The 20,750-nt window shown below is 42.9% G+C and overlaps 1 protein-coding gene across 1 annotated transcript in view; it reads right to left on the bottom strand.

Annotated features, from left to right (window-relative positions):
- Positions 1–1,668: 1,668 nt before the first annotated feature.
- T265_07830 (hypothetical protein) overlaps positions 1,669–20,750 on the bottom strand; it is a gene marked incomplete at both ends in the record, with an annotated part of 37,696 nt that continues 18,614 nt past the window's right edge. Inside the window, 7 exons of the mRNA XM_009173463.1 lie at positions 1,669–1,950; positions 6,250–6,354; positions 9,092–9,149; positions 13,030–13,388; positions 15,894–16,400; positions 18,642–18,755; positions 19,348–19,447. Of these exons, the coding sequence (XP_009171727.1) occupies positions 1,669–1,950; positions 6,250–6,354; positions 9,092–9,149; positions 13,030–13,388; positions 15,894–16,400; positions 18,642–18,755; positions 19,348–19,447 (1,525 nt within the window). The remainder of the gene's footprint in view (positions 1,951–6,249; positions 6,355–9,091; positions 9,150–13,029; positions 13,389–15,893; positions 16,401–18,641; positions 18,756–19,347; positions 19,448–20,750) is intronic.

Below are 20,750 nucleotides of genomic sequence, written 5' to 3'. Positions count from 1 at the left end.
AAAAGGCCCACCGTAACACCCTTTCGGTGCGAATTTGCCAAGCACCCGATGAAATCATGAGCGCTGAAATGCTTTTTAGGTTGCCTTGGCCTGGCGGGGACAATCGAAATGTTGGAGTACAGGCCTCTCAGTATTATCCAGTCCATAACGTAAATAATTTATTTTATCGTTTAACTTCACCTAAACCACTTTCGAATCCTGGTTTGTGAAGCAAGCAGTGTTCTTTTTTCACTTTACTAACCGGTCCAAGTAAAACGAACAGTGAGTAGTTTAAGTCGAAATTATTTTGGACTACAGGAGGCTGCCTCAGAGTGGAATATACTCCACACCGCGCAACGTAGGCTGCAGCCATCTGGTCAATACTGCCACACAGACAGCTGAGTGAGCCGCGTAGAGTGGTGAACGAGCTATTTGAGGTTCGGTTTGTAGTCTTCACCCAAGTGGCACTTCAAGGTATTCATAAACTGCTTGTTCTGCTCGGAAAGTTCATGTTGGACTACACTCCAGGGTCAAGCAAAATGGTCTAAGACGCAGGACTTTAAACAAACATATTGGCCGATGGTGTCAGTGCCATCGCCTAATAAACATTTGATAATAACAATAAAATGAATAATGATAGTTATACTAATGATCCAGCTGTAACTCCCTTTTGGCACATCGCTGCCGTGCCCTCTACCGAAGGAAGAATGAGGGCTGAGCTATTGTCAGGTTGTCCAAGCCTAGAGAGGAGCAGTCGAGATGCAGAGGATGAGTTCGAGTCACGGGGCTTCAATTCAGCAAGTTCGCACCTAAAACACTGAACTATCTTGATCACCTAAAAAATTTTACACGAAAGCATTGACCTAATCAGCTTTAGGAAACTTCGATACCGGAGTTGCCTGCTTGTAGATTAAACGTTCACAGGAGTCAAATATGCACAATAAAAGCGCGCAAAAATTAGGACCCAAACTGGGCTCTCTGGTGTGATTCTAGTTGAAAATTGCAGAGTGATAGCTTCCAAACAAGGTTTTTCCAAATGCTGTTGTGGTGATGGTTTTCGCGGAAAATAAGGATAGTTTTCATAATGAACTGTTTACTATATACTGCAGGTTTTGTAGAGAAGGGGCGCAATATTGCTGCACTAGTTTCGACATGTCATTCTATGGTTATCAAAATTTAAGGTGCAAAATTTAAGGTTTACTCATGGGGTGAGAAATGACCACTGGATGTCCCTTGTAAACGACTTTCATTCGCAAGGACCATTGTATCTACATAAAATGGCCAAGCTCGGTGAACAGATCAACAGTCACATGATCAACTAATAAAAACAAAATGGCCGAGTTCAAAACATGTTGAAACCAATGATGATTATCGTCGAGTCTTGGTCGAAATTACTCCACGAACTATGAAGGATAAATACATGCTTTCACGTCAGAAAAGAAGCTGACTAAAATCCAGGGAGTGCTTTCTTGACAAGCCCTTGAAATCGACACTGTGTTGCCGGTGCGTATCAGCCAACATTTTTTTAATGCAGTGAAAATATGATTTGCCTTACTGAGTGTTTTTAACTATGAAGTAGGACTAAAAATATCATTTTTCGCATGGAAAGCAACATAAAAAACGGTGAATCTGATAAAAATTACGGCATGTTTTTTTAGTGAAGAAACACTATCGAGTTCTGTTCGGATACTATTGGTCCTGCAGAGGGCTTGAAGCATTGATCGGACGAGACTGATTTTCATCACTTGAATCATACACGGTTGAAGTACTGTTGGAATCCGGTCTCGCATACATTCGAAGTAGAGTTGGCCATGGTTCGGGCATCCTGGGTAGCGTAAATCGTGTTTCAGCCTCCTTCAACAGCCTTATTGTTTCTGGCTGCTGAAGTAGGACTGAAAGTGGTACGGCGTTGTCTGAGGAGGACGTCACACTCAAGGACTGCACTTCAGTGAATATCTTCCTGAGTGTATCCTGTGGACACAGAAGTGAGGTTGCATACGTAGAACATGTAAAAACAGAGGGAAGCCATCCACATGTGGACATTACTTTCGAAAATTTAATTATACTGACAAATTTTGGGTCAACGTTAATCAAACACAGGACAGTTTGAGGGTGAGCTGTCAGATTCTCGTAATGTGTACAGTATACCGTATAAATATGGGTGTGTTCAAAACACAGCACTCGAACACGCCTGACTGCTTTCTCTTCCGCTTCATGGTGTACAATGTAACGGACAGTCTGTTTTCCCCCTGTGCATGATCGGAGATGCTCCAAGGTGTGCCTGCTATTCGACGTCAGTTGCGTTCCTATTGCGGGTTTCAGTGAGTATCTGGAGATGCAGGCATCTTGGAATAATTGTGGTAGACTAGCATGAAATCCCTTCCATATCCACTTTCATTCTATTTTTTTACAATAAAGCTTTCAAATAAATCATGGTTGTAAAAAAGCGCCGTATCACTATTGAACACTGATGCCATGCTGTTGGTTTAGTTCAGTAGACGTCCGGTGGCAGTTCACTTTAACTGAGAGTCTGAATTGCTAGAGAGCAAAGAGGGAAGGAGGAGAAAAATTGCAGCCTGGCACATAAATGTTACAAAACCAGGCAAGCTACGCTCAGAGGCGGAATTGTGAACTTCTGGACAAGGCAGACAGATGTGGAGCCAAGCTACCCTAAATTCTGTCTTTCGATCCGTTTCAATGGGGACAGTCCTAAGTTCTTCCAGTGTTATTACTGAACGGTTTAAGCTTGAAGATCACCCACAATCTTGTGTGCCGGGTCAAGGAACGAAAAAGGCTCGACGCCCTTCTCCCGTTTATATTCAGTTCTCTAGCCGTCAAATATCGCTGCGGCTAACAGAGCCCAAACGCACACAAGAACCATGTTTCATGGGCCATAATTAGTCTATGACAAATATGCCAGTATTAAAGATCCCTACAGAGATCACAGTGGGAAACATTTCTTACTTACACCAACTGCATAAGTGCAAAGCCAACGAATGAACGAATGCCAACCCGGAGAATCTCACTCATTGTGGAGTGCAAAGTTACTGCATTTCATGGACGTAATGCACTACCCATAAGAACATTATAAACGAGATATTCAGCTGTTTCAAATGAGTGGGTGTAGTTCGCTTGTTTCGTGCAACTTGGGTCCAAGTAGAACATAAGGTTGACGGAAACTCGGAGACTGGGTCTAACTGATAGGCCTCAAGAAGAGCGAAGCCTGTCGCGGGCCGTCGAAGGGTTTTTAGCAACCTTATGAGTAGTACATTACGTTTATACATACATTGCAATATCTTGAATATCGTGCCAACTGGAATCTGAAGCGACCTGGTGCAGAATATTCAGTTACTTGAAAACATAATAAATGGCAGATTCAGCTGGTGAGTCTCTCGCAAAACTAAGTTGGTTTGCAGATGAGTGCATTTCGTTTAGTTTAGACAGGTCGTTTTATGGGGAGAAGCATTAAGCGAGAGAGCACAAAGTACGCTCAGAAAGTATGGACTTAGTCCTTTTTGATTATAGTGATGGTGTAGTGAGATTTGGTAATTTTCAACAGAGATTCTATCCTGTCAGTAAGGCCGATCTATGCTGAAACGCCAGGAAGCACCTTACAGTTGTTTCAGCAGTGCGCATCTCACTAAACCCAGAGAATTTCAAAACCCCAACCTTTCGGTGATAAAACACTTAACCGCTTGACCATCATTAGCTCCCACATTGACAGAACAGGGCGCTTCTCCTCCTTCAATCACAGAAATCACGTCACATGGTCACGCGCTGAGTGGCTCCTTGAATGAAGGCTTCAAAAAAGGAAGTCCTATTCATCTTGTGAAATAATTCTTCCACAGAGTTAATTATACTGGAAATGCAGAAGGGAAACTGTATCCGAACAGTCAAAGACCCTTAGAAATTTGAGAAAAACGTGCCCGTTAGTCTGCGTAGTGTATGGCTCTGCTGTGGCAACTGACATAGTGCGATCAGTGCACGCATTAGCTGGCGGCATTGTTGTATGATACTCTCAGACGCGTGTCTCACGTACTGAAATATCACTGAACGATAATTTTAAGTGGCTCTCTTGTCTAATAAAAAAGAAGGATGACATGAAATGCACCCGTACTCATCACATCGGAGTCCGGTTGTACAAAGAAATCTTTAGTCACTGCATAAACATTTTGCCGGCTTTTTGGCCCACTCAGTTGCACCCGTCTTGTTCATAGGCCGAAATTCAAAGGGACATGTATTGCAATATCTTGAATATCGTGCCAACTGGAATCTGAAGCGACCTGGTGCAGAATATTCAGTTACTTGAAAACATAATAAATGGCAGATTCAGCTGGTGAGTCTCTCGCAAAACTAAGTTGGTTTGCAGATGAGTGCATTTCGTTTAGTTTAGACAGGTCGTTTTATGGGGAGAAGCATTAAGCGAGAGAGCACAAAGTACGCTCAGAAAGTATGGACTTAGTCCTTTTTGATTATAGTGATGGTGTAGTGAGATTTGGTAATTTTCAACAGAGATTCTATCCTGTCAGTAAGGCCGATCTATGCTGAAACGCCAGGAAGCACCTTACAGTTGTTTCAGCAGTGCGCATCTCACTAAACCCAGAGAATTTCAAAACCCCAACCTTTCGGTGATAAAACACTTAACCGCTTGACCATCATTAGCTCCCACATTGACAGAACAGGGCGCTTCTCCTCCTTCAATCACAGAAATCACGTCACATGGTCACGCGCTGAGTGGCTCCTTGAATGAAGGCTTCAAAAAAGGAAGTCCTATTCATCTTGTGAAATAATTCTTCCACAGAGTTAATTATACTGGAAATGCAGAAGGGAAACTGTATCCGAACAGTCAAAGACCCTTAGAAATTTGAGAAAAACGTGCCCGTTAGTCTGCGTAGTGTATGGCTCTGCTGTGGCAACTGACATAGTGCGATCAGTGCACGCATTAGCTGGCGGCATTGTTGTATGATACTCTCAGACGCGTGTCTCACGTACTGAAATATCACTGAACGATAATTTTAAGTGGCTCTCTTGTCTAATAAAAAAGAAGGATGACATGAAATGCACCCGTACTCATCACATCGGAGTCCGGTTGTACAAAGAAATCTTTAGTCACTGCATAAACATTTTGCCGGCTTTTTGGCCCACTCAGTTGCACCCGTCTTGTTCATAGGCCGAACTTCAAAGGGTCGCTATTTTTACCAATTGTACTGCTTATTGGAGAAAACACGAAAATAGCAAAGGCAAAAACAATTAGGTTGACAGTTCAAGCAAGGAAGTCGCGGTTTTGAAATTATGAGCCAGTTACTGATGCAACCAAAGACTGAGTCATCCCGGGTTCCTAATCAGTCGAATATAGACAGTGAGAGTGAAGAGATCTCGGTTTGTGGCCTTGAATACTGCAGCATACCCGCCTGAACAATAATTTAATGAGTGTGCACAAGAATAGGTCAGTGTACGCAATAGAACTACAATAAAAGCAAGTAATTATTATCTGAAGAAAGATACTAAGTAGTAGACATCATTGGTGGCGTGCAGTTCGCAACTAAACAGTTGGTTTGTCGATAGCTGTGTTTTACAGAAGGTGGGATTGAGCAAGTTAAAGGGTATGCAGTTTTTGATGGCTGGTAGCGACGGACAATATAAGCTTAATCTTGTTGTCCGCCGAGTCGTTTTGCTGCGCTCAGAGAATGAGGCCGATACTACTACACGTACTGGGCTTGTAAAAGTGCCGAGTTCTTATAAGGAGACCCAAGTTAAAGATGATTGAAAATACCAGTTAACATTTCTAGACTGAGAATCCAGAAAACAAGGTGGTCACAACTGGCCTAAGAACGTCAAAATAGACAACTTTCAAATTGCAGACCACTACACTTCTCCTCGCCTGCGACCTTTGGGGCTCAAGGTACTGGTTATCGAATTCCTCTCCTCCGATCAACCTAGTGGGACATACCCTGTGATACCTGCGAGATATGCCCTAATGGTAGTCAACAGATAGGCGATTTGGAGACCGCCTCACGCGATAAGTCTAATACCCTTACGATCAATCTTTATCCAGGATCGAGCCCTGTTCGTACGAATATAGAGGCTTTCTAGCATCGGCTGAGCTGATCATGGATTCACTTATGGGCATCCAACAGTTAAAACGAAAAAAACGTATGAAGAAGTGCCACCAGAACTTCTATAACTTGTCCCCTATAGCCAAAATAGATATATCTCAGTTTTGAACCAATTGGGTTGGAACTAAGGGGAGGTGAAGAGAATCAAACTCACCTTTATTCGTCTGATGTATGACAACACAGTGTCAGCAACTTGGTTCAATTCCTGTAGGTCTGCGACTGCCATGGGCTCCACGCAGATCAGGCCAAAACAGAGGAGCTATTCAGAAATGAAAAGCAATTTTCACATTTCGCTCCCGAATAGTAGTCGAATTGAAAATAATGTCATTCATCTTTGTAATATATACAAGTCTCGCGACATCTCGAATATCGTAAGCGACTGAAACATGAGGCAGCACATTCAGTTGCCTGAGAACACCACGAACGAGAGACTCAGCTGGGTTCCAGGTAAGTCTCTCGAAAGAACCAAATTAGTTTGCAAATGAGTGTATATGCGCTAATTTCATTCATGTTAGCAGTCATATGAACATCTAGACTCAGTATCGAATGGATTAGCACTGCAGTCATTCCATATAGAGCAGGAACATCGGGGGTTATTCGAAGACTGCTGAACTTAGACAACATTCGAGTGGCTTTTCCGAAGGGAACAACGTTACGCTCAGTTTTGGTGCAATTGAAAGATCCTTGCCAGTTGAAAGGATTAGGGACTGCGTGTATAAAATTCACTGCAATGGTTGCGCTAGGGCTTACATGGGACAAACTGCCAGGGAATTGCACACCAGAATTGGTTAGCATAAAAGAAGGATGAACAAACCACCAAGAAATGCAGAAGAATACCAAACGCTGGTCAAAGACTCAGTGATGGCGGTACATGACTTAGACATGGGACATAGAATAGACCTGGAGAATTTGGAAGTTTTAAGACGGGGACTGCAATTCACACCACAGCGGCTGATAGCCGAGGCGGTGGAAATTACTAAGCATCACAGCGTGAATAGAATCGAGGGTGTGGAGCAAGCGAGCGTATGGAAAGCGGTCTTAGATAAGCCGAGTTGACACGTGACTGTGTGGTTGTCAATCCACGCAGGATCATTAGAAAAAACCGGGGGGTAGGGGTGGAAACCCGAACCGACCAAAGGTCACAGCATCCCTCCTACACAACTTTCTTAGCACTACCTCGCCCGACGTTCACGAGAGATCATCAAGTGCACCGAACCAGAAGAACTAGTCCCAAACACGTAGGTTTTCCCATCGACCAAACGTTTGTTCCAGCACTCTAACACACTAAAATCCCTCGGCCGACACCCAACAGAGATTCAGCTTGACTTAGCTGATTAGTTCTCCTCCCGCCTTAAATCTCGACCAACCTCGGAACCTAGTCACTTGACCAGGCGAAGCTTTTGTATCAAAAGCGAAACGTTGCCCAGCGATAAATCTACCGATTGTCACCAAACTTTTTCGAAGACGATTTTACGAAATCGTTTGGCCAATCTGGCTGACCAAAATGTGCCGTTTTTGTGCTCAGTCGAATTTACCCAACATCGCATTAGGAAGGATCTTCTAGTTTAACCATGTCTTCTTGTACCAACCAGTTGGCATCTGTCATTCAGGGTGAAAGCATCTGCAAAACTGTGATGAACGAGACTTCCAAACATTCAATACTTCCACAGACATTGATATCCTGGGGATTCGTATTGCTGGAGATGAAGCAAAGTGTCCAGTGTATATTCTAGGAAAATGCGTGCGTACAAGAAGTCTTCAAGTTGATATGGATAAAGCCACCTGTTTTACGAACGCAGCAACAAGATGACAGGTGCGCGAAATGTGTCCTGACATCACTAAAGTTTGCTGAGTTTACTTGGTAAGCTACAGAAAACTTCGTAACTCTGCTGACACTAGACAGTCTGACCAGTCTCGACAGCAAAGCGTCTATCACTGAAGTGTGAATACCCCACATCATACGTGGATCAACTGCATCTACCCGTGTTCCACACCTTCTAGGTGGTTCACTCTTGTTAGTTTTTTTGTCGTTCAAGAGAGTGATCAGTGTTCTCAAACCAATAATGCTCACGCTGTGTTTTGGAGCGAATTAGTTATGAACAGAGTGATTGATAATCGGTTCCTGTGACCATGCGATCTTGCACTCATCCTCAGGCAGGACTAATTTTTCACAGTCAATAAATTGACTTTCCCCACTTCTGTACGTGCGTATCAGCTGCAGCTAGCGATCCTTTGGGTTTTACGTCGATGATATTGGAAGTCGGACCTTCATTTAAATGGCGAAATATCCACATTATGATGACCGTTTTGAGAAACCGTCATCCTGGCACCAATCTTGTAAGGGAATCCTTTCCAACAAAACCTTAACCAGTGTCCTGATCGGGTAACAGCTGAGAATTTGGGAGTAGTTCCTAGGTTACACGAGGTAGTACACAAGTCCGACCGCAGCTTTTAGATTTTGCCAGCTTCCTGTGGTCATCTATGCATGATGTACCAGTCTGTTCAATGAAGCTTTCAAAACACAGTCGAATTCGGTCGCACTAGAGAGATGACATGAGTGCAGGCAAGTGTGTTTTCTGTTATACGACAGTCATTGTGTACATGATCAAGCTAGGGAAAATGTGACTGATTTAACTATACAAACTAAAAATTAGTCATTCGGTGTTTTATCTGTTTCTTTGTGTTAACGATTCTGATTGTCACGTTGGCTCACCTTGCACCGTACTGGAATACCATAAGACTCCAGTTCATAGCGATACTGAAAAGGCTATATAGGGGCTTGGTCCAACGAAAGCTAGAAGACTTTCACAGCAACATGGCAAAATATCACTCCTGCAGCTTATAGTTTCAGTACTACATGTTCAAACGGCAGTTTTGTAAATAAACACCCTAAAAACGTACATCCACCTACAAATAAATGTGTGAAAATCTGTTCACCTGTTACGTGCTACATGAATGGACGATGAGTTATCCCATTTAGGGGCACATGGGATTACCTTTTCTAATACGGCTTGATAAATCAGTGGATCACGAGCCTCCAGATCTGCAGGGCCTCTGGAACAAGAAGGAAACTTCATTTAAAATAATCACCAAGTGAAACGTTGACATCAAAATAAGTTTCGCAACCTGAATTTTTCGGCTTTCATCCATGTTCTATGTTGTCAGGCCAAACAGCTTCCAGCAGTCCTCAGAGAAAATGGCCTTGATAGTATATCACTTGGGCATTCAGTTCCACATAGTTTTACCCTTTTGTGTTTCTTCTTACTGATAAGAATTTCCATGGTATATACGGGTAATTAGGTGGGGTTTTTGAATTGGTTTGTCACGCAATGCAAGTCACTTTTATTTTTCCGGTTAGTTTCGCACAGTTTATGCATGACTACACCCTCCTTTTAAGAGGGCTAGAAGAGTCGTGGTTCGTAAATGAAATTAATTAAACAAACCCTGAAACACCCATAATAGAGGAGCTCAGGACCTAAAGCTGTAGTTTTAATCGTAACACAACACTGGGACACATCAAAATGGACACTAGGAACTTTCTGATAGCTCCTTATCTAAGGGTTTCCTTTAATAATCAGATGGAATTTCATTTGATACAGTTGGTACAGTTCATATAGGACAAATTCTGACCCCCTGAGGTAGACCATTGGGTTTACTGCAAAACAATGGGCTTTAAAGCACAATAAACCCTTGGAAGTGTACAAATTGAGGTTTTCGTTTTAATTTAGGCTGAAGGTATCAAGCCGATTTGACAACAATAATACGTTCTCCAGCGCAATGAGAGCAAAGATGTATTATTGTTCATAGTCACGTCACTTTCGTTTGAATGGTTGTCCTACTGCCCTGGCGTAACTGTTCATCATCATCATCATCACCATCATCATCATCGACAGCATGGCATCAATGTTCAACACCGATGCCTCACTGCCGTACAACCATGATTTATTTGAAAGCTTTGTTGTAAAGAAAAGGGTAAAGGTGTTCGGGGGTACTTGGTGCTAGCTTACCACAATCATTCCGAGGTGCCTATATTTCCAGATATTCACTCAGGAGATCTGGATAGAAACTGACAACAAGAACACCACTGACATCAGTTAGTAGCCATACCTTGTAGTGTCTCCAACCAAGCACAGTGAGGATCACGCGGTCCCTCTCCTGGAAGGCGAGTAGCACCGGCAGCACCAGAGGGCAAGCATTAGACTCGAATTGTGCTCTTATTAGAGCTCATCAATAGTGCATACCCTTGGCCATGCCGGGGTCCGAACTCCACACATCTGGCACGCGATGCAAGCAAGTTTCCACTATTCCACCAGTGCATGTTGGATGCATCTGAATTTCCACATCTGCACAGGCGAGCCTGTTCACACTTGAGCGATATGATTGGTGTGTCCGACTCATTGAATGACGACCCAGTAACTGTACTGGGTGTCACAAAACGGCCTCACATTGTTTACACTTATTGATATCTTTCTTAATTGCGAGTAGCACGAGCTACAGAACATCTCCCTACCGTTTGCTACTCCAAGTTGACTCATTCAAAAGTCTGAGAAGAGGTTCCTTAACCGACGTTCCAAGGCTAGGACGCCTCTCATCCCGATGATGCTGTTCTGTGTCCACTCCTTCAATGTGGGGCTTCTTTTGATGGCCAGTGATACTCTGTCGGTCACAAACTTTGGGGCGATGAAAAATCCAGTCTCCGATAAAGAACATGTAATCTGAGGCTTCCCGAACTCAAACCATTCCACTATTCTGTTGCGTGTTATTGAATGAGTCTGGTGAGTGCGCTGATGCTTAGCACTACTGTTTTAGCAGTAGGTCTTTTCCAGCCGAATTCATAGCAGTTTAGAAGTAAAACAGAGTGAATTAGAGCAAATAAGAAGTATTGCACAGTAATAAGACGTGTTTATGTGCAGATATTACAACTCTTGATGATACCAGTTGTCACCGCAACTGAGCAAGGAGACCTGCTATTCAAATGATATGTTTCAGCGACTCAAATCTCTATTACTTCGCTCAATTGGCTTATTTACGAACCAAATATCAAGCAGATGGGAAACGGACTGATGTACTGAGGGCACAAGGCGACTGGTTGTTAACTCGCTTAAGTAAAGAAAGGGAAAGCGTTGGTCGAATTACCTTTGGGGCAATTTGAAGATACGTCTAAGTAATTTTGAGCAAAGGGCGAAGAATACATCTTAAAAATACTTTTTTAGATGAACGACATCTTGGAGATGTCCCATACTGTAGCCTCTGGGTTTGTCTTCTCTTAGAGGTATTTTGTGACTCCAGTACAGGCAAAAAGTTGAGCCTAGAGACGAAGAAATTCAGTTTGCCTGGTGTATCATATATGTGGTCTAGCTGAGCAAAACTTGTTAGCATAGCTGACTCAATTCCGTTAGAAAGAGTCACTAAACAACAGCTCATAGTAGTGTTTGAAGAAAGGTAGGCATGCTTAAAGGTTGGAAAAGTTCGAAAGATACTATGCTCTGATAGTCATCCGCACCACTGACCACCTCCATGAGTCATATCGTCAAACAGAGTGAGTGTGCTATCCGAAGAGCATCCACTCTCCGGTCCGTTCATTCTGGAAGATGATCAAGTTCGTCCAGTTTGTCGTCATGCTGTTCACAGGCCCAAAGTGCTACGGGACGTACAAGAATTTAGGCAGAGACACTGAAGACTGTGGAAGGCGGCTGATATCTTAGAAGTTGCATTAGTTCTAACGACAGTGTGACAGATGGTGTCACCGAACGAACTTCATTTGCAAATTTGCGCCGCTTGTGGTATGGATTTTATGCACGTTACTCGGTACGGCGAGCTGACAGTCACAGTCACCAGGTTGTATTATTGAACGTACAACCTGGTTAGCAATCGAGTCAAACGAATTAATTACTCGTAGACAGACTCACTATTCTATAGAGGAAAATTTCGGTAGCTCAGGTAGCGTAGATGGTCCTTGGTTTGTTTGCTGAGCTGGGAAATTTGATTACAAACGTTTCATCACCAATCGAGGTGACATCATCAGTGCGTTATTGGGGAGCGTAGTTATGCGTAGCGGTTGGTTAGTGGTCACATGGGCATCGGTGAATGAGGACACAGGATAGCAGAGCAACCAATGGAACCGCCCGACCGAACAACTAATCGCGGTGAAAGGTCATCCCCGATTACCAGCACGTATATTAACACACACGTAGCACTACTCAACGCACAAACACTAACCAACCGCTACGCACAACTACACTACCCAATAACGCACTGATGATGTCACCTCGATTGGTGATGAAACGTTTGCAACCAAATTGCCCAGTTCAACGAACAAGCCAACTACCAGTCTCATTGTTTTTTCTAGCTGTTGTCAAATAAATCGTCCATGACGCTCAGAAAATTTTATACGATCCACAGGCCCTGAGCTTATGACTACGACAAAATCTTTCATATCGTCGCAGACCTGCGGACAATTGAAGCTCACGCGTACCAACCTTATTTTCACTTTGTACGACAGTTTGGGTTGCAATTACCACGTGAATTCTTCTAGATAAAAAGTTGTAAAATTTTTATGGAATCATCACGCACCTGAACACAAGACTACACGAAGATGCGCGACCAATTTCATGTGCTTCTCGTTCCGTTGATTTGAGTAGTAGAGCCGTTTTTGCAGTTTTGCCATTTGCAAAAGCTCTATTGTTTTGAAGTGAGCTAATTATACAGAGACGCAGGAGGAATTGGTCTAACAACAATGGCTTCGGTGGTGAAAATGCTGCCATACTTGCTGACAAAGTAGTGACAAAGAATCTCGAAAGGGACATCAACAGGCTTTTGCTATGATCTTTCAAATTAGTTTCGATGGGAATTCATGATAAGAATGCTAATACTTTTACCACTAGTGGGACTACTACTCAGATGTTAACAAATTCCGTGGACGCAATAAACTTACTCAAAACAGGTTTTCAAATTGGGATATTCCAGCACCTCCTGCATGCTGAGTACAGAAAGGCATCTCCAAATTCCTGTAAGAGGTGTATCAGAGCTCAGCAGTGCGAGTGAAAGCATCAGGGGACAGCAGTCGACCTTCTGCGCCAGTGAAAGATCTGCGTGTGTCAAATCTTGACCCGAGCTATCCTTTTCACTGTCCCCAGTTTCACTTTCTTCCATGGGCTTACTGGTAACGTGTGCTATATCCTCCGATTTCTTTGGCCCCACGTCAACACCCCACTTCTCCAAATCATTTTGAAGTTCGATTTTATGAGGATCAGCGAAGATGGAGAAGATGAAATCGTGCAACTGTTCATAGTACTGAAGGTGGGAACAAACTTGGGCTTTAATTTCATTTTACAAATGCACAGAGAAAATTCATTGATAATTCTATAAAATATTCCATGAAAAGTGTGGAATTTCGGTTCGAAATTGGAACTGATAAACTATTTTATATGACTAGCCATGCGAAAATCATTTACAACTTCCCTGATCGTCCTTTACTGTCGGCACAATACAAACGAGAGTCAGGTGATAATGCATTTAACAAAGCCCTCAACCACCAACAACTAAAACAAAAGTGTCCAGCACGTTTCAGGCATCTGTGGCGATAACTGACTGGGAACCCCTGACACAACCAAGCTATGTCACTGGGTCACCGTTCGAGGTGACGGACTTTCCGCTCACATCACTCGAGCGTGAACATGTTCACCTGCGCAGGCGCGAAACCCAGTTGCGTCCAGTGTGCACTGGTGGAGTAGTAGTAACACGCTCGCCTCGCATTTCAGATTTGCGGGGTTCAAACCCCGGTATGGTGAAGGATATGCACTGCTGATGAGTTCTTACGTGAGAAAAACTTGAGTTCAGTGCTTCCTTTTCTGGTGTGGCCTTACTAGAATAATTCCACCTGGATAATCGGACGACTGCTCAAAAGAAAGTCATGCAAATGTGCGTTCTATAGGATCCAGTAACCACAAACACCTGAAACACGGTTTTGTTTCAATCCCTATACATCCCCGAGGAAAACCGTCATCAGAGTAAAGACCATTGGTTTCGCCTTGGTCCTTCGAGGCTCGCTTTGAAAACTAAGAGCCATTCAGAGCAGATAACCGAATGCTACCTTCTCAGAAGAAGGTAGCTTGGTATATTTACTGAGGTGGACAGGTAAGGTAAGAGACAGCTAAACAATCTGCTAAGCAACAGGGTTGGTAACACTGAATCGAAAATTCTGGATTCATGTCATTGGGACCATCACGTTGTGGAAGTTACTTAGTCCCCATAAACCGATAGTTATCCAGCTTGGTTGTTGGTCTGTTCGTCGAGCTTGGCAGTTGGATTGCAAACGTTTCATCATCAATCCAGGTGACATCGTCGGCTAGTGATGAAACGTTTGCGACCCAACTGCCAAGCTCGGCGAACAGACCAACAACCGAACAGCGCACCCGAGCTACCTACATTCCACAACATTGCTAGTTATCCAGCTTCCTGGATTTCAGTATATAAAATACGCAATACAAAATGTACAATAAAACTTATTTCCGCACGTTCACATCAGATGGGAATATGCCCAATAATCTACTGCCAAAAGACCAATCAGTCTAAAAGTTCAGAAGTTGAAACGGAGACAGCAGTCATTTACAGGCCTTCAACCTTAGGAATATCAATCTCAGGCAGATTATTCAAACAGAGGTTAGAAATCCAATAAACCAAAGGAAGGAAGGATTTCGTTTGTGGGTACAAACGCAACTTGTACTGTTCTTCACTAACCATTCCTACTTTCAAGTGTTTTCTTTCTGCGCTTCGTACGTGTTTGTACAATCGCTAAGCACGACTTCCACCGGAGCATTTTTCGCTTCGCTACGATCAGTAAGGCCAATTGTCTAAGGCCACTAGGGTACTGTAAACCACATTGAAGATACGTGGAGGAATTTGGTTATCAAACCGTTTGTGTGATATGTGGTATGAAAGGGGGTTTGACACTCAGTCTGATCTGCTGGATACCTATCAGAAAAGGATCATTGAACCGAATCTGCCTAAATATCAATGAGATACACACTAATGATGATTCACAACAGAAGTAAAACAGCCGTTTAATGCTTTTTGACTTTTTGGAATAGATTGACTTCACGTACAGGAACTTTCCAAATTTCATACTGTGAACCAGCTACCAGTAGGAAGGAAGAACAATTCACACAGCAGGTGAAATTTCCATCGTCATCATTTGACTAAAGGATGGGCAGCATCATACCCCATCCAAGTAAGATGTAAAGGTACTGTTGATGAGCCGCTCACGGCTGAAAAATGTAACATTTAGCCACTAACCAGGAGGTCACGGGTTTCGGTTCCACTAGCGATTAGTGAGTTGTACGCCGCGGATGATTCCAAAACAGTGTTTTACAATTTTTTGGCTTTGGTTGACCTTACTTAGAAGGCGAAATCCAGAGCAAAACTTTTCAACTTTCTTCATGCCGTGTGAGATTTCTGGAAACCTCGTCTAGAAGATTTGGTGAGTGTTTAAAATGAATGGTACCCTCAGCCGTGCTACCGTACTGGCTGGACGATCAATGGTAAACATCATATCAACGAAGAGGAAAGAAGCCGTGCTACTGGCTGGACGATCAATGGTAAACATCATATCAACGAAGAGGAAAGAGAGGTATATTGAGTGCTCAGTTTTTCCTCTTCCCATCACTTCCGGTAAACGGATGTTGACCAGTGAAAGTAACAAACCTAATTACATAAATTCAGCTTCATTCGAGCTGAGTAAAAAATGGAAGTGCAATGTCTTTTAAGAAAACATTCAGAAATAGGTCTGACTCAACCTACTGTGTGATTTTCTGGAAACCACGGGAAGGGAGCAAATCGAAACTGTGCTCTAGTGACTTTTGTCCCAATCAGACCAGGTCCACGATTGTCTGCTGATGTCGTCTGATCCAATTCAAACAAGCGTTCACATAGGCGAAGTAGCATTTCTTTATTTGGTTGCGCTTCCGGGTTGAAAATGTCGAAGGAATGTGTAGCAGCTAACAGGAAGCGACGCCAGTCGATGTAAAATACTTTAGATGAGCCGTTGTCCGTCTTAAGTGAATGGCCCTCTACTGTCTGCTGTTTGCCAGACTGAGGTTTCTTTGTCTGCACACTGACCGATGGAACTCGCTCATCCTCCGGACCGAAAGTCAAACGGTAGGCCGAAATTATTCTTCTAGTCAGTTCTTCGATGTTTTCTTGGGATGTGGGTCCAGAAAGCTCCTGCATTCTTTTTTCGATAATGGGACTTAAGATGCTCGCAAAGGATGTCACGCCGATAATTCCACTCGGTGCTGAGTGTTGAAACTGAAAACATTCATGGAAATGCAGTGAAAAGTAGCAGATGCTGATATTTTTCAGGATTTTTAACAGCAAATTATTCGTTCTGATTGGAATCAGGTGTTTGGCCAAAAGTCGCAAGAAAATGTTTTCCGTTATGCCACTATACTACTGGCGTCACGGTGATACTACTGATGAGGAAGGCATGCAAGAAGTATGTTTTCTCCTTGTAAATTCGCTTTGCGTCTCTTGAAAAGGGAGATCTGTTGCGGAATTTGTGGAGTCCCTTTGTAGTATTTGCTTGGATTTGAGCAACAGTCAATGAATATCGAGGAAAGTTCAGGAAGACGCGTTTAAGAGAAGATGGATGTTCAGTTTTCGTAAATAAGATGCAAATGAGAGTTTCGCTTCCTTATCCAATAGTCTTTAGCCGGTCAGATTGCATTTTCTAATAAATAACTCCACAGCGAAGGCCTTCTTCTATTCACTGGTACTACTACCATGGGGTGTTAGATTTGGGTCAAGAGTGTAGAGGTCTTTGTAAGGGATAAAAAACTGGTCTAGTGTGAATTTTTTGAAGAATATCTGTTAGAAACTATGTTGCACTTGAGGGAATGGTGTATACGCCGCCAAAAACGATGGGGTCCACATTTTTCACCATAAAGTCTTTCTTATGGGTTGACCCATAATGGAGTCCATTTAAAATAGATTCCGAAATTCAGTCGGCGCAAATGATCAAAAATAAGAAGACGGAATTATACTACATGATAACTTCCCGCCTGGGGAGATTTAGATGATATTCTCTGGCCGTTCCGTCTTAATGCTTTCATGAGTCACTTCACCAGGCTTGTACCGGATGTGTGGAACCCCTCTAAGCCTTGTTCTCTGTCCCATTTCTTTCTTCTTTCCATCGCAAGACCTTATTCAAACAGACTGACATGGTTTTGCGGCAGTGCGGCACCAGTCATTCCATCTGATGTTGATGTCATTGATGATAATGTGAAATGACATAGTTCAATTGACATCCTATTCCTGCTCCATGACCAAGCACCAGTTTTTTTTTCGGGCCTAAAACTTTACACACGTGTATGTTCGTTTTGCTATTCTAACCTGTTGGATCTCAATCAAAGGTATGGACTTGATATTGGCCTTTGCCAGGTAGAGCAGAAACCAACTGTGAGAGGCGTGAGACACTGAATCACCCTGCTCTAATATCCAGCACTCCTGGTTACTAACGAGGGAGATAGGTACTAGTAAGTGGCGATCAAATATACGAATCAGTCACATTAACCGTTCAGCCGTGCTAAGTTGCGCTCTTCTTGAGCGGATAAGGTACATGCGAACGACAATGCTTGGTTAACTTTATTTTTTTGGAATATTTATCGTACTTGTGATAGCCCACTATGTCCGGTCTATCAACGGAGAGGCGTTTTGGGTCCTATACCTCTGGTCCCGTATTGAGCTTAATTTTAGAGAGTAAAACGGAATATGAGACCAGTTAAACGGCATAATCCTTTTGTTTTCTCCATTTTCCTACGTTTCTAATGTGTCAGACTTCTCGCTTTGGTAAATCCGCACCTGAATTGTAAGTTTTGAGTTAACTTATTTTTTTGGAATATTTATCGTACTTGTGATACCCCACTATGTCCGGTCTATCAACGGAGAGGCGTTTTGGGTCCTATACCTCTGGTCCCGTATTGAGCTTAATTTTAGAGAGTAAAACGGAATATGAGGCCAGTTAAACGGCATAAGCCTTTTGTTTTCTCCATTTTCCTACGTTTCTAATGTGTCAGACTTCTCGCCTTGGTACATCCGCACCTGAATTGTAAGTTTTCCCAGCTTAGGAAACGAACCTGTTAGCTACCCTGTTGGATTGTTACCACAACACTCATGCATTTCACGGAATTGAGACACTCAATTTTCAGCCTAACTCTGTGTGTGGATATGTCGGCTGAAAAACCGAACTCCATGAATCAAAGCGCAATTGGTGTGGAAAGTCCAGTGTCACCGATTGAAACATCGCCAAGCAGAACAGACTGAGTTCGATTCAACAACAACTGGCCTGGGAGTAGCCAACATTTCATATGACCTTTGCTTGGGCAACGGAGGGAATTTAGTCAAGAAACCGGGCAATTTTGAAATTTTTACTGAAGGTTAGTATGCTGTTGCACGAGTAATTCAAACTGCTTATCAATCACCCATAGGCCAAAGTTGGCTTTTTGTAAAAAATCAATTAGATGTCACCTGTTTAGTCGAAACATAACTGACCTGCTTGAGTAAATCAGTAAGTTGTTCAAAGCTGAAGTAGCTTAGATCGTTAATCCTCGAGGTTTCTTTCGACTGCGCCTCAATGGTCTCCGTTGCGTCCTCTCGCATTTGCTCCTAGAGCGGGAAATATTAGAAACACTGTTAGTTACAACCACTCACTCACTCTAGCTTCACTGATCTAAATTTGTGAATCTCATAGCAAAAGCCCATGGGATTGCAGGATATCATGATGGAACAAATAGTGAGCAACGGAAGCTCATGAAGTCTAATTTTCTCCAAGTCCGGCGATTAAGACCTTAATGCGTAATAGCTTAGACTAGGACAACTGAAGAGTTCGGTGTTGGTACACACTGGACATAAATAAGTATTAAAAAAAAATAGGATTGCGAAATTCACAAACCCAATAGCATACAGGAACACAGCGTGTGGAACGATTGTTATATCTGATGAGGCAGATAAAACGATCCGGGACGCTCGCACCCAAGATCGGAAAAGGAGTCGAACTGCTGATACACCAGGATCCGTGACAAGTCAAGAAACCAAGCATTCACACTTTCATTCTCGATGTGTAAGTACTTCAGAGGCCATTTTTCACCCGCGTACAAAATTTCTCATGTATGGCTGGGGCAGTTGATGTCAAAAGCAACTGGAAAGTTTGACTTAGCAGAAAAAACATGGAGACTGTAAAGTTTCACTGATAACAAACCTTTTGAACATAAAATCGGTCGCCGTCCAACATGAGGGGTTCCGGTAACGTCTGTTCCTCCTCGATTGCCTTCCTGATATACTCAATTAAAGCATCCACGCTGGAAGAGTAAAATGAAGGGAGGTTAGTGGATTATTGGATTCACAAGTGCTCAGACATGCGACTCAATTATGAGGCACTTGAATCTCACAAAATACATAAGAGTCCTGGAGGTAGGGTAGTTCCTGCTGAACTAGTGGTTGAAAGTGGACCGTGAACAGTGTCCTGTACACTCGTTTTTTGATAAGTTTAACTGAGGTTATAATTTTGTTGAATTTTGTTTTTCTCTTGACCTATTCCCATTCGGTTAGGAAAGCTTTTGTGTAACCTTTGTCCCAGATTTCAATCAGTGGGAAAATGGTTGAAACCGACCAAGAATTCATCGTTTTGAAAAGTTTTGATAAGCACTCACGCCAGCTTGTCCAACGATATTCGAGTGCGCAAAACCGAGTTTCAACAATCATTTATTATGTTATGAAGCTGCAGGTGCGCAATTTTTTTATTCTCGTAGGTTATGAATTTTGTTAGATTCTGAGTCCTGGTCTAAGGCCCGTTTTGAATGGAAGTGACAAAAGCTTAACCGTTCGTTCTCGTTTAGATTATTTGACCCCTAAGCGAGGATCATATTATCAGCAATAGAGGAGACTAAAAGAGCGATTGAAAATTGTGGGTTTAAATCATGTGTGAAGAAAACGTGGAGATTCGCCTGGGTAGCTTATTGCTGGCACCAAAAGTAGCGCGCCCTACGAGCGGCTCCGGTAAAACAGAACTGATCTTTAACGTTTACCTGTACAGCATTCTTACTTTACTTGGTTGTGTACTGTCGGCACCGTTGTCCCCCCATGTTCAGCCAGAGATATAGTAAGATGTGATCCCCACCTTTACAAACAGCGATGTTAAGGTCAGTTTCTTTACAGGTTATCAAAACAGATGGTGAGAAGTGTGAACATTTTGAGGTTCTGTAGTAGGCTAACTTGGGGCCTCTTGTTCTATCCCATTCCGAATCGATATTTTGTTCTGCAAGTGAAGCCAGTCCAAGTTCAAGAACCAAAAGACGATGTTGGGCTATTTCATCCTTTATGGAAACTAGCAGCAGTGCATAATCCGTAAAACTCCCTAGAGTTTTGTGAGTCATACAGCGTTGACGACTGCCAATAAGGGTGAAATAACTGTACGGTGCTTTTGGGTTCTTCGACACCAAGTAGCTCACACTCGCAACTTGTCAATGAGGGGGTTAAATTTAGCTACAGGCGGTAGGTGACCGCTAGTGCTCACACAGTGTTGTCATTAACGATGGTGGGGTGTGTGAAAATGATAAATGTTTTGCGGGAGAAATTTCGCCAGGCGAAATCCGAGGTACACAA

The sequence above is a fragment of the Opisthorchis viverrini genome (genome assembly GCF_000715545.1).
Source record: "Opisthorchis viverrini unplaced genomic scaffold opera_v5_187, whole genome shotgun sequence".
Taxonomy (NCBI): domain Eukaryota; kingdom Metazoa; phylum Platyhelminthes; class Trematoda; order Opisthorchiida; family Opisthorchiidae; genus Opisthorchis; species Opisthorchis viverrini.
This window is presented reverse-complemented; position numbering and strand designations above follow the sequence as displayed.